The following is a 12,432-nucleotide window of genomic DNA, read 5'->3' as shown; positions in this document are numbered from 1 at the left end:
AACAGACTTCAAAGAGAAACAGCAGAACTTTAAAATTCATTTGCAAATTTAATACCATTAATTTGGGCTTGAATAGGGACTGGGAGTGGCTGGCTCACTACAAAAGCAGCTTTGCCTCTCCTGGAATTGACACCTCCTCACCTATTATTGGGAGTAGACCACATTCACCCTGATCGAATTGGTCCTGTCAGCACTGGTTCTCCACTTGAGGTAACTCCCTTCCCTTCATGTGTCATTATGTAATGCCTGCATTTGTAATTTTCACGCCATGCATCTGAAGAAGTGGGGTTTTACCCACAAAAGCTTATACTCAAATAAAGCTGTTAGTCTTTAAGGTGCTGCCAGACTTCTTGTTGTTTTTGTGGCTACAGTCTAACACGGCCACCCCCTGATACTTGACAGCCTTTTATAGTCTCTTGCCATGTAGTCTTTATTTCTTTGTTCCAAAGACAAGCTACCCAGCACATGGCATGGAAAAACCTGAGTTCTGTCCCTAGGCATGTCCCTGCGTGCCTTGCTGAGTCACCAGGCGTATCTGCCTTCTCTCAATGGGTCAATTGTGTAGCTGATGGTTCTTCATGGGCCATCAAGCAGGCTAGGCAGAGCTGACACCAACTTGTCTGGGGTGTCACCCAGAAGCACAGCACAAGTTTGAACTACAGACAGTATAGAGCCAATATTCATAACTTTAACCACAAAAATGATACACATACACAGACAGCATAATCATAACCAGCAAACCATAACCTTGTCTGAGACACCTTATTTGACTCCCTTTATACAAGATTTGGTGCCACTACAGGACCTTGGTTGCAACAATGTTCTGTACGGTCCCCGTTCAAATCAATAACATCACATAGGGATACCCAGGGTCTGGGATCTACATATTAGTTTGGCACAGTGTCTGCAGGCTCTGAGCTGCTGGGATGAGTGGGGCACAGGTGACCTGGAAACACCTCCCTCTTCCCCCAATCTCCCCTCTGGGCTTATCCTGAGCGTAGGCGCCAGGGCTGGGGGAGCCAGTATGGGGTGCGATCTGATCCCGGGCCGCTCACTGCAGGCCACATTCTTCTGGGCTCTGGGTCTGATTGATCCCCCCCACACATCTCCCAGTGCTGGTGCCAATTGTCCGGTGTTAGCCAAGTGCTGACTCCCTGCAGCAATCCACTGGGCCTGCACTAATGGTAGTGGCCACGAGAGGGCGGACGAGGCTGAGGACCCGGCCCCAGACCCCAGTGCTTTGCAGGCCAGGAGCATGGGGGCTGGTGGGATCTCTATGGGAGCCCAGGCCCTAGGGTGGCAGGCTGAGCGGAGCAGCTGCCCCAGGTACAGGTGGGGGCAGAGAAGCCTCAGTCTCGGGCTGGCTGCTGGGGCCAGCTGGGGCTGCCAAGCCACGATGCTGCCAAGCACTGTGGCTCTGGGCCGTGGAGCTGCCGTGGGGCACCTTGCTGTGGGCACAGCAGCATCGGCATCAGCCCCTGCTTTGCTCAGACATCAGCCAGGAGACCGGCTGGCTCATTGCCAGGGAGCCACCAGCCATCGGGGCTCAAGAGGTGCCCATCCCTTAGGTGCCTGCTCAGCCTTGGGGCTGGCTCCTCGCTGGCTGGGTCTCTAGAGGCCCACTCAGAGCCCTGGAAGCCATCCCTCTGGCCTGCCTCATGCCTCACCCTTTGCACCGCAGCAATGCCCCCTCCTCTGCCCTGTTCTCCCCCCGGGACATCTCCCCATTGCAAAATTCATTCCGCACATGGATGTAAAAATTTAAGGGAACATTGGTCCCAACCCACATCCCCTGCTGCTATCCCAGCTGAGGGCTTTCTGTGCTGTGAGCGGCCTTGCCTCACTTCCCCCAACACCCCGCTCCCCGGAGACCTCGCAGGCACTTAGCAAGTGTTTGGCTCTGTGCCCTGCGTGCCAGGGCTGGGAGGAAGAAACACAGCCGGTGGGGAGCGAGAGACCTCGCTCCAGGAGAGATGAGACTGACGGCCCCAGCCCGTGTCCCTGCACCCAGCCTCAGTGGCATCACTGGCTATGGGGCAAGAGGGCAGTTGTCCCCCAGACTTGTCATAGGTCGATATGCTCCACTTGCCTCCCCACTTTGCAGGATATAATATCATCACCGATCATGTTCCATATGCCGACACTAGTTTGCCCCACATCCTTTGGATTTTCTGAAATGACACCCTTGCCTGGCACTAGGGGGCGTTGTGCTGCTGCCCCGCCGCACCCTGCCCATCTCCGCGTGCCCAGCCTGGCACTAGGGGGCGCTGTGCTGCTTTAGATGCTGCCCTGCCTCTCTTTCCCCCACACCCCAGCTTGGTGTTGAGGGGCCCTGCAGTTCTCACTCTGCCCCAGCGTGGCCTTTGAGGGCACTCTGCTGTGGCAGGTCCCTGAGTGATGTAAATGTCAACGTCCAGGGTTGTCTGGCGTGTGAGACAAGTGGACTGTGGGTCTCCGTCTGCAGCCGTCTCTGCTGGATTGCCCGCAGCGCAGCTCCCACAATGAACTGGCACCAGGGGCATCTTTGTTCAGCACTGGGAGAGCAGAGGGCTGCAGGGTCGGGGTTGAGGGGCACTGGCAGAGCTGTGGGTCGGGGGAGCCCAGGGCTGGGATAGCAGTGGGGGCTGTAGGTCAGGATTGAAGGGCACCGGCAGAGCTATGGGTCAGGGGAGCCCAGGGCTGGGATAGCAGTGGGGGCTGTAGGTCAGGATTGAGGGGCACTGGCAGAGCTGTGGGTCGGGGGAGCCCAGGGCTGGGATAGCAGTGGGGGCTGTAGGTCAGGATTGAGGGGCACCGGCAGAGCTATGGGTCAGGGGAGCCCAGGGCTGGGATAGCAGTGGGGGCTGTAGGTCAGGATTGAGGGGCACTGGCAGAGCTATGGGTCAGGGGAGCCCAGGGCTGGGATAGCAGTGGGGGCTGTAGGTCAGGATTGAAGGGCACCGGCAGAGCTATGGGTCAGGGGAGCCCAGGGCTGGGATAGCAGTGGGGGCTGTAGGTCAGGATTGAAGGGCACCGGCAGAGCTATGGGTCAGGGGAGCCCAGGGCTGGGATAGCAGTGGGGGCTGTAGGTCAGGATTGAGGGGCACTGGCAGAGCTATGGGTCAGGGGAGCCCAGAGCTGGGATAGCAGCGGGGGATGTGGGTTGGGACCAATGTTCCCTTAAATTTTTACATCCATGTGCGGAATGAATTTTGTTATGTGCACCAAGATGGAGGTGACGTGTGGCGGGGGTGGGGCCGAGGGGTTCGGAGAGTGGAGGGGGCTCAGGGCTGGGGCAGAGGGGTTGGGGTGTGCGGGGGTGATGGCTCTGGCTGGGGCTGTGGGCTCTGGGGTAGGGCCAGAGATGAGGGGTTTGGGGTGCGGGAGGAGGATCAGGGCTGGGGCAGAGGGTTGGTGCGCAGGGGGGTGAGGGTTCCGGGGCGGGTGGGGGCGGCTCTGGGAGGGGGGCCAGAAACGAGGGCTTTGGGGTGCAGGCTGCCCTGGGGCTGCGGCAGGGAGAGAGGACTGTCCCCAGCCCTCTCTCCTTGCAGCAACTCCAAGGCTGGGGCCAGGGGAGAGGTGCCTCTCCCTGCCCGCGTGGCCCGCTAGAGCCTTCTGCGTGGCCACGTAGCTTAGAGGGAGCTTAGGCTGGGACTGAGGGACATTGGCGGCGCTGTGGGTGGGGAGCCCAGGGCTGGGATAGCAGGGGGCCGTGGGTCAGGACTGAGGGGCGCTGGCAGAGCTGTGGGGTGGGAGGACCATTTGCCCAGCAACCTCCCAGCTCTGTGCCCATGCGTTCCTGGCTGAGGGGCGCTCTGGGCTGGGGCAGCGTCAGTCGTGGGGGGGGGTGGGCCCCAGGTGACCCGCCTGCTGAGTGCTCCTCTCTGCCATCCTGTGCCAGGTTCCCTGGCCAGGCAGAGCCCTGGGGGTGAGAACTTCCCTGTCTCTCTCCCCAGCTGGGGGTGTGGGGCTGGGCTGCTCTGCCCAGCACTGCCGAGGTCTGGGCGGGAGCAGTTGAGTTAACACAAGCTGCTGGTTGGCTCGCTGCCCTGGAGCCAGTTCAGCCTGTGCCCCCTGAGCTCAGGGCACCCCGGGGGGCACAGCCCATGCCTTTCCTAGGAGCTGACCCATGCAAAGGCAGCTGGGGTCCCCAGGGAGCATTGAGCCGGCTCCTCCCTCCCCTGGGTCCTTCAGGCTCAGCACCCTCCTGGACTCCTGGCCAGCCCTACCCGAGGGTGTCCCTTCTCCTAGAGTTTGGCCCTGCGCCCGACTGCTCTGACTTCTCTCCTCCAAGCCCCATCTCTCCCCGAGCGACAGAGGCTTCAGCCCGGCCTGCAAGGTCCCTGTGGCCAGGGCAGGAGCCAGGGCAAATAGCCGGAACGGGCACAGGCTGGCTCTGCCCATCCCCTGTGCCCTGTCCTGAGGAGCTGACGCGGAGCTCAGTGCAGATACCCAGGCTGCGCTAACCCCCGAGGGTCTGCCGGGGCCATGTCCCAGCCCACCTGGCCCCCTGGGTCCTGGACGCTCCCCCAGCCCACAATTTCCCCTTTCCCCCACCCCCGGTGCCCCAGTGGCCCATTGCTGGAGAGCTTGGATCGCTGCAAAGAGATCTGTGCGGATTCTCCATGCGTCTGAGCCGTGCCCATCCCCGTGGCCGTGTGGGAGACAGGTTACGGGGGGTCGGTTAATCTTGCCTCCAGGGGCTGGGCAGGGAGGGTGGGCCCTTCGCCCTCCACACTCAGCTCCCGCGCTCTCCCCACAGTCTGCACCGTGCGATGCCAGAAGTTCCTCATCTCCAAGGTGGGCGAGGACTGGATCTTCCTCATCCTGCTGGGGCTGGTCATGGCGCTAGTGAGCTGGGCCATGGACTTCGCCATAGCCACCTGCCTGCAAGGTGAGGGGGGCCGGGGCCACTTGCCTCTATGCCCACAACCTGAGCCAGGCAGCTGGTCCACTTGGCACCCTGAGGGCACAGCCAGGATTGCCCAGGTGGGGGGCTGGGTACCCTGTCAGCCAGGGGGCTGGGCCCAGGTGTGGAGCTGAGTAGGTGTCAGCCAGGCAGGGATGTGTCCGAGGCATGGCTAGGCAGGCTGCTGCCCAGGGGTGCTGTCTCTCCCCGTGGGTTTGGGCTCAGTCCCGTGACGTGGTAGCTGCCTTGAGCAGAGGCTCCCGGCAGTGGAAGCATTTGGCCCCTCTGGATGGGGCCCTGTCACCCTGAGTGGGGCCCCATCTGTGCCCTCCCTCCCCTGGGCTGGGCCAGGCTCAGTCCCTTTGGGGAGTCAGTGACCCTGATCCCAGCAAGCCCCCTCAGTGACTCCCCCTATCTCTCTGCAGCCCAGAAGTGGATGTACGGGGGCCTGGACACCAACATCTTCCTGCAGTACATGGCCTGGGTCACCTACCCCGTGGTGCTCATCACCTTCTCGGCCGGCTTCACCCAGATCCTGGCCCCGCAGGCTGTGGGTAGGAGCCAGCCCCTACCCCTTGGGATCCCCCAGCCCGCTGTGCGAGGCCACGCCTGGGGGAATCACCCCTCCTGTGCCCAGCTCTCCGGCCTGGGGGTGGGGGGCTGAACCTGGATCTCCCCTCCCCCCCAAAAGGGTACGGACCCTCTCTCTGGGTGCTCACCCATCCCCTTCCCCAGGCTCTGGCATCCCCGAGATGAAGACCATTCTCCGGGGTGTGGTGCTGAAGGAGTATCTCACCCTCAAAACCTTCGTGGCCAAGGTCATCGGCCTGACCTGTGCTCTGGGCAGCGGGATGCCCCTGGGCAAGGAGGTAAGAGGGGCAGAGGAGCTACTGGGCCATGTCTGGAGGGGGCACAAGCTGGGTGCCAGGTGCAGTGGGCGGGTGGCCCTACCAGGGTGCATGTACCAGATGTGGTGGGTGGTTGGCGCTGCTGGGGGGGCGTGTGCCAGGTGCAGTGGGCGGGCGGTGCTGGGGGGGCGTGTGCCAGGTGCGGTGGGTGGGCAGCTCTGCCCATGAGCAAGTCTTCCCGCAAGACTCCCTGCTTTGAGGCTGGGTGCCCGTGGTAACCGGTCCCTGGCACTCTTCCCACAGGGGCCCTTTGTCCACATTGCCAGCATGTGTGCCACCCTGCTCAGCAAATTCCTCTCCCTCTTTGGAGGCATCTACAAGGTGAGAGGCTGACGCTGTGCGGCCTGCGGGTGCTGACCAAACGGGTACCGGGGGCAGGTCTGGGCTGGGAATGCAGGTCTATTGGGCGGGGGGTGGGGGCTCTCAGGTATGCGGAGGGACCTTTGGGCTGGGGGGCAGGAGGTTTGTTCTCTCTGACCCTGGCAAGGGAGAGGGTTAGCCCCATGGGGGGTGTCTCTGGCCATGGCTGGGCAGGGCAGGAGGGTGGCTCTGGCCCTGGCAGGGGAGAGGGTGAGCCCGTTGAAGGGTGTCTCCGGCCATGGCAGGGGAGAGGGTGAGCCCCACAGGGGGTGTCTCTGTCCATGGCTGGCTGGGGCGGGAGGGTGGCTCTGGCCCTGGAAGGGGAGCAGGTGAGCCCCACAGGGTTGTCTCCGGCCATGGCAGGGGAGAGGGTGAGCCCCACAGGGTTGTCTCCGGCCATGGCAGGGGAGAGGGTGAGCCCCACAGGGGGTGTCTCTGTGCATGGCTGGCTGGGGCAGAAGGGTGTCTCCAGCCATGGCAGGGGAGAGGGTGAGCCCCACAGGGGGTGTCTCTGTCCATGGCTGGCTGGGGCGGGAGGGTGGCTCTGGCCCTGGAAGGGGAGCAGGTGAGCCCCACAGGGTTGTCTCCGGCCATGGCAGGGGAGAGGGTGAGCCCCACAGGGTTGTCTCCGGCCATGGCAGGGGAGAGGATGAGCCCCACAGGGGGTGTCTCTGTGCATGGCTGGCTGGGGCAGAAGGGTGTCTCCAGCCATGGCAGGGGAGAGGGTGAGCCCCACGGGGGGTGTCTCTGTCCATGGCTGAGTGGGGCAGGAGGGTGTCTCCGGCCATGGCAGGGGAGAGGGTGAGCCCCACAGGGGGTGTCTCTGTCCATGGCTGGCTGGGGCGGGAGCGTGGCTCTGGCCCTGGAAGGGGAGCAGATGAGCCCCACAGGGTTGTCTCCGGCCATGGCAGGGGAGAGGGTGAGCCCCACAGGGGGTGTCTCCGGCCATGGCAGGGGAGAGGGTGAGCCCCACGGGGGGGTGTCTCTGTCCATGGCTGGCTGGGGCGGGAGGGTGGCTCTGGCCCTGGCAGGGGAGCGGGTGAGCCCCTCGGGGGTGTCTCCGGCCATGGCAGGGGAGAGGTGAGCCCCGGGAGGGTCTCTCTGGCCACGGCTGCCTGGGGCGTGTCCCCGCAGGGAGCTCCCGTCCCGGCGCTGCCCTCCATTGTCTCCTGCTCTCTCTTGCCTTGCAGAACGAGTCTCGCAATATCGAGATGCTGGCGGCTGCCTGTGCCGTGGGCGTCGGCTGCTGCTTTGCTGCCCCCATCGGAGGTAAGGCCGGCCATGCGGGCTGTGGGGCTGGACCCTCCCCTGCCCCTGCCCTGCCTGATCCCAGAGCTGCCCATGGCTCTGAGCTAACCCAGCCCTCCAGCAGGGCAGCATGGGAGCTGTGCCTGGCCAGGGGGTCCCATCCCCCTCACAGGCCTTTGCACCTCGTGTCCCCAAGACCCTGATCTGGTGGGGACAGCCACACGGCAGGGGAGGCCCTGCACACCTGGGCCTGGCTGGCCACCAAACTGGCCGGGAGCGTGGCCCGGGACAGGCCACCGCCTCTTCCCCCCAAGTCGCTGGGGTCCCCACCTGACACCCCCCAAGCGGTGGGGCGGGTGGACACAGGTGGATGCTATGGGGTGTGCAGGCCAGATGAGCACAGGGTTTTGGGCCCAGCCCCCTGCTTTCCTCTCTCCTCACAGCTGTGCCCGGACTAGCCCCCGATCCCCCCCGCACTCTGCCATTGTGTTGCCTCTCGCTTTCCCCCCAACTGCAGGGAAGCCGCTCCCCGACTGCCCTGCCCATGCCCGGGCACACAGGCCCCAGGGCACCCACCCAGTCTGTACGGGCCTCCCGGGACGGAGCCCAGCAGCCCCCAGAACCCCCCCCACCTCAACGCTGCAGGTACCCTGGGCTCCAGAGACACACACCGGCCAGGACTGGCCTCCCGGGTGCCTGGGGGGTCCCCAAGGCTCTGTGCCCATGGCAGGGGTGGCAGAGGCCACTGCGTGGAGGGCGATCCCCCCAGAAGATGTAATATCTCCTCCTTTCCCCTCCTCTCTGCGCTCCAGGGAGGCCCAGCTCCGGCCCCATGGCTCCCTCGCAGCTTTGCGCTCCTAGGTTGGTGACGTGTCTAACTCTTTGCAGTGTCCCCCTCTGTCCATCTGTCTGTGTATGCTTGTCCCTCCTGCTTGCCCCAGCTGGATTGTCAGTGCCTTGCCCCCTCTCCCCCAAGATGGGCTGGTCCCTGCTTATGCCCCAGCACTGCCCACTCACTCGCACCACTCCCCTGTGCCCCCAAGGCGGGACCCACTCGCTGTTAGGGGTGGCTGCCCAGCTGGCTGGAGAGGGGACCACTTGGCTCTGGCAGGGGGTGGCTCGGGGCCCTCTCCCAGCTGCCATCCTCACCTCAGGGCCAGCCAGCTGCAAATTGCGACCGTGCCCATACGCGGCTAACCACACGGACCCAAGGTGCCCACCTAACCCCAGGAGCTGCCCATGCGGTTATAGTCTGGTCCCAAGAGGCCTTGGCACACAAATGTAAAGCCTGGGGAAGTGGAGATGCCCCAGGAGGTGTGTCTGGGTCTGGTGACCCTGTGCCGGCCCCTGCGTGGACTGTGCGTGGGCAGGCCGGGAGGCCCGTCTTGGGGCCGCGGGCTGTGTGGAGCGGAGCCCCCAGTGTGCCAAGGGGCCATGGTGGCACTGCTTCTTCCCCTCCCCTCTGCCTCCCCAGGCGTCCTCTTCAGCATCGAGGTCACGTCCACCTTCTTCGCCGTCCGCAATTATTGGCGGGGGTTCTTCGCCGCCACCTTCAGTGCCTTCATCTTCCGCGTGCTTGCCGTGTGGAACAAGGACGAAGGTACAGCCCGTCCAGCCCCCCAGGGAACCGGCCCCTCCAGCCTGCACCGGCTACTGCCCTGCTGGCAGGAGCCCAGGGCTGGGGTAGTCGGGGGTTGGGATTGAGGGGCGCTGGCAGAGCTGGGGGGTGAGGGAAGCCCAGGGCTGGGGTAGTCAGGGGTTGGGATTGAGGGGCGCTGGCAGAGCTGGGGGGTGGGATTAAGGGGCACTGGCAGAGCTGGGGGGAGCAGAGTCCAACCAAGGCCATGGGGGTCTCCAGCCAGGCCCGGCCTAATGGCATGGGCCCAAGGGGCCGCAGTGCTCTGAGTGGCGAGCAGCTGCCCAGTATTGGAGCAGGGCGTCCGGGTGCTAGGCCTCCCTGGCGGTCCCCTGGGTGACACGCTCCCCCCCGCGGTGTCTCGTCCCCCCCAGAGACCATCACGGCTCTGTTCAAAACCCGCTTCCGGCTGGACTTTCCCTTCGACCTGCAGGAGCTGCCCGCCTTTGCTGTCATCGGGTGAGTCCAGTGCCTTCTGTCACTCCAACCCCACTCGGGGGGGCATTGCTGCGGGGCAGGGGGGAGAGATATCAGACTTCCTGGGAGGGACGGGGAGGGATATATGAGGGGACTCTCCCCTCTTTCTGGGCCCCCTGTGCTGGGGCAGGGGGCATCCTCAGTGCCCCCCCCCATCCCTGACAGGACCACCCCAGCAGTAGCTTCCTGGTGGTGGCTCACTCGGACGCCCCTCTCCCCAGGATTGCCAGTGGCTTCGGAGGGGCACTCTTTGTCTACTTCAACCGCAAGATCGTCCAGTTCATGCGCAAGCAGAAGACCATCAACCGCTTCCTGATGAAGAAGTAAGTGGTGCCTGCTGGCTCCCTCCCTGAGACTAGGGGCCCTTTGATCCCAGAGCAGGGGGCGCTGAGTACAGCACCCCCAGAACCAGGCCTGGCTGAAGAACAGGTGGAGGGAGAACCCAGACTGGGGCAAGTTGGGGTTGGGGAGCAGGGGATTGAGCTGGGTGGGGCGCTGCATGCTGGCTGGGCTCTTTGGTTCCCTATGAAGCAGCTGCTGGCATGGGAGCTGCTGGGCACGGGGTGGTGCTAGTCCTTCCCTGAGGGCTGGGGCCAGTTGTGGTGGGTGCGGTGGGATCACTTGCTGTGTATGTTGCTCCCACTCAGGCGCCTGCTTTTCCCTGCGCTGGTCACGCTGCTCATCTCCACGCTCACCTTCCCGCCTGGCTTCGGACAGTTCATGGCCGGCCAGGTAACCCGCTCCCCTACCCTAGCCTGGCAGCCCTGCCCAGTGGGTATCACTGGCACTCATTTGGAGAACCTGCTGCTCTGTGCTTGCCCCAGCTGTGACTTGAACCCGGGACCCTGGCATCTGGAGCCAAAGCTCCAGTAGTGTCAGCCCTGATGTCTCCCAGATCTCCAGCAGCCAGAGGGCCAGATGCTGTGATGGGCTGGGCTGGGGAGGGCACCCAGCCCCCACGAGGTCCCTGACAGGGAGCATCCTCGGGAGGGTGGGGAGATGGGGTGGAGGCGCTGCCCTGGGTTCACCCTGTCTGCCATGGTCCTTCTCCGCAGCTCAGCCAGAAGGACACCCTGGTGACCCTGTTTGACAACCGCACCTGGGCCAAGCAGGGCCTGGCTGAGGAGTTCGAGTACATTGGCATCTCTGAGGCCTGGAAGCACTCACACGCCAACGTCTTCGTCACCCTGCTGGTTTTCATCCTCATGAAGGTGGGTCCCCGCGCCAGGGCTGGGGCTGTCCAGCTCACACCCCCTCTCCTCCTCCCCTTCCCCTGCACCGGGGCTGGGGTGTGGGAGGGGCCCTGGCTGGATGGCTGTGGCCCTGGCTGGGGTGTGGTCAGGCCCCTGGATGGGTGGGTGTGGTCTGGGTGGGCATGGGCATGGCGCTGGCTGGGTGGGTGTGCGGAGGATCTGGATGGATGGATGACCCCTGACTCATGTCTCTGCCCTTAGTTCTGGATGTCAGCCCTGGCCACCACCATCCCAGTGCCCTGCGGCACCTTCATGCCCGTCTTTGTCATTGGTGAGTACCAGCCCCGGAGGCACTCCTGGCCTCGCCCTGAGCCAGCCTGCCTGTGCAGAGCCCAGGGCAGCCCTACCCATGCCACCCAGCTCCCAAAGGTGCAGCACCTCCACGAGCTACTAACCAGCCCCTCCAGGCAGAGAGGAGAGAGCTGGTTTGCCCACAGTCCCCTTGTGCTGGCCGTTGTCCTCCGGCAACAGTGGCAGCTCCCTGGTGTGGCTGGTGCCCCGTGAGTGTGATGGGGTCCTGATGCCGGGGGTTGCCCCTCGGGGCAGGCCCTTTCCCGGAGTGCCAGGCCTGCTCAGGGCTTTGGGAAGGAGCTTCGGTACCTCTCAGCCCTGGTCGGAGTGGTGGTGGCCCAGTGTTCACTAGCGCTGGGTGGCACAGCACCCCTCCCCTGCCCCTGCGGGAGCATGCAGCCAGCACCATCCTCACTCCAGAGCCCCAACCACCCAGGGTGGGAAGGAAGGGGCAGGGAATAGCCATAGGGGGTACAGACCCTAGTGCCACCTTGGGCCACCTCTCATGGTGCTGCTCCGGCTCCCACTTCCCAGCAGCGCGAAGGGGCTGGGACGTCTGCTTAGCTGGCTCCCTAGGGCACAGCAGCTGGCAGCCCTGGGCAGGGCCCTGCTGTGGAGCTCAGAGCTGGTAGGGCAGTGACTGCCCCCTGAGCAGCCGCGTCGCCACAGGGAGGGGCACCGTGCCAGAGGCAACAGGATACAACCGATTTTCTCCCCTCCCTGAAGATGCCTGGGCTGCCCCCAGCCCCCCTCTGACCCCTGTCTCCTTGGGCAGGTGCGGCCTTCGGCCGGCTGGTAGGAGAGAGCATGGCAGCCTGGTTCCCGGATGGCATCCACACCGACAGCAACACCTACCGCATCGTGCCGGGGGGCTACGCCGTGGTAGGTAAGCGCCACGTTTCCGCGGCCGAGGAGAGGCTGCCACGGGCTCCAGCCAGTCCGACCGCCCAAAGAACCTACTCGTGGTGCAGCTGCATCTCCCTCCTGCCAGCCCCTGGAGGGAGCCAGGCTGTTCAGGGGAACCCAAATCTGTACGACCACAGAGACGTGTCTAGGCTCCTCCCCGGAGGGGGATGTCTCCAGGGTGCCAGGACCAGGGAGCCAGGGCCCAATTCTCCTCTGGGCCCGTGATGGGAGCAGGCGGCAGCAGGAGGCTGGTGGCTGGTGCAGACGGGTTGGCAGAGCAGCTTGAGGGCTCCCTGGGGGTGTGGGGGGGCTGTGCCATAGGGGTCACATACTGGTCCCCCTCCCTGGGGCTGCTGGGGGGGGGCTGGGGCTCATTGTGGGGCATCACTGTGGGGCAGCTCCGTGGGGTCTGGCTCAGGGCCATTCCAGCCCTGCCAGGGTCTCACTGTGCCGCTCTCTGCCACG

General features: G+C 64.4%; 1 protein-coding gene across 3 annotated transcripts in view; it reads left to right on the top strand.

Annotated features, from left to right (window-relative positions):
• CLCN2 (chloride voltage-gated channel 2) overlaps positions 1 to 12,432 on the top strand; it is a 45,350-nt gene that overhangs the window by 23,731 nt on the left and 9,187 nt on the right. For all 3 annotated transcript variants that reach the window (XM_073359224.2, XM_073359223.2, XM_073359222.2), the window contains exons 3-14: positions 4,742 to 4,873; positions 5,314 to 5,442; positions 5,624 to 5,757; positions 6,040 to 6,117; positions 7,347 to 7,425; positions 8,879 to 9,004; positions 9,415 to 9,499; positions 9,739 to 9,840; positions 10,165 to 10,249; positions 10,573 to 10,728; positions 10,972 to 11,041; positions 11,837 to 11,947. In XM_073359224.2, the coding sequence (XP_073215325.1) occupies positions 4,742 to 4,873; positions 5,314 to 5,442; positions 5,624 to 5,757; positions 6,040 to 6,117; positions 7,347 to 7,425; positions 8,879 to 9,004; positions 9,415 to 9,499; positions 9,739 to 9,840; positions 10,165 to 10,249; positions 10,573 to 10,728; positions 10,972 to 11,041; positions 11,837 to 11,947 (1,287 nt within the window). The remainder of the gene's footprint in view (positions 1 to 4,741; positions 4,874 to 5,313; positions 5,443 to 5,623; positions 5,758 to 6,039; positions 6,118 to 7,346; positions 7,426 to 8,878; positions 9,005 to 9,414; positions 9,500 to 9,738; positions 9,841 to 10,164; positions 10,250 to 10,572; positions 10,729 to 10,971; positions 11,042 to 11,836; positions 11,948 to 12,432) is intronic.

Source organism: Lepidochelys kempii, chromosome 9, assembly GCF_965140285.1.
Source record: "Lepidochelys kempii isolate rLepKem1 chromosome 9, rLepKem1.hap1, whole genome shotgun sequence".
Taxonomy (NCBI): domain Eukaryota; kingdom Metazoa; phylum Chordata; order Testudines; family Cheloniidae; genus Lepidochelys; species Lepidochelys kempii.
This window is presented reverse-complemented; position numbering and strand designations above follow the sequence as displayed.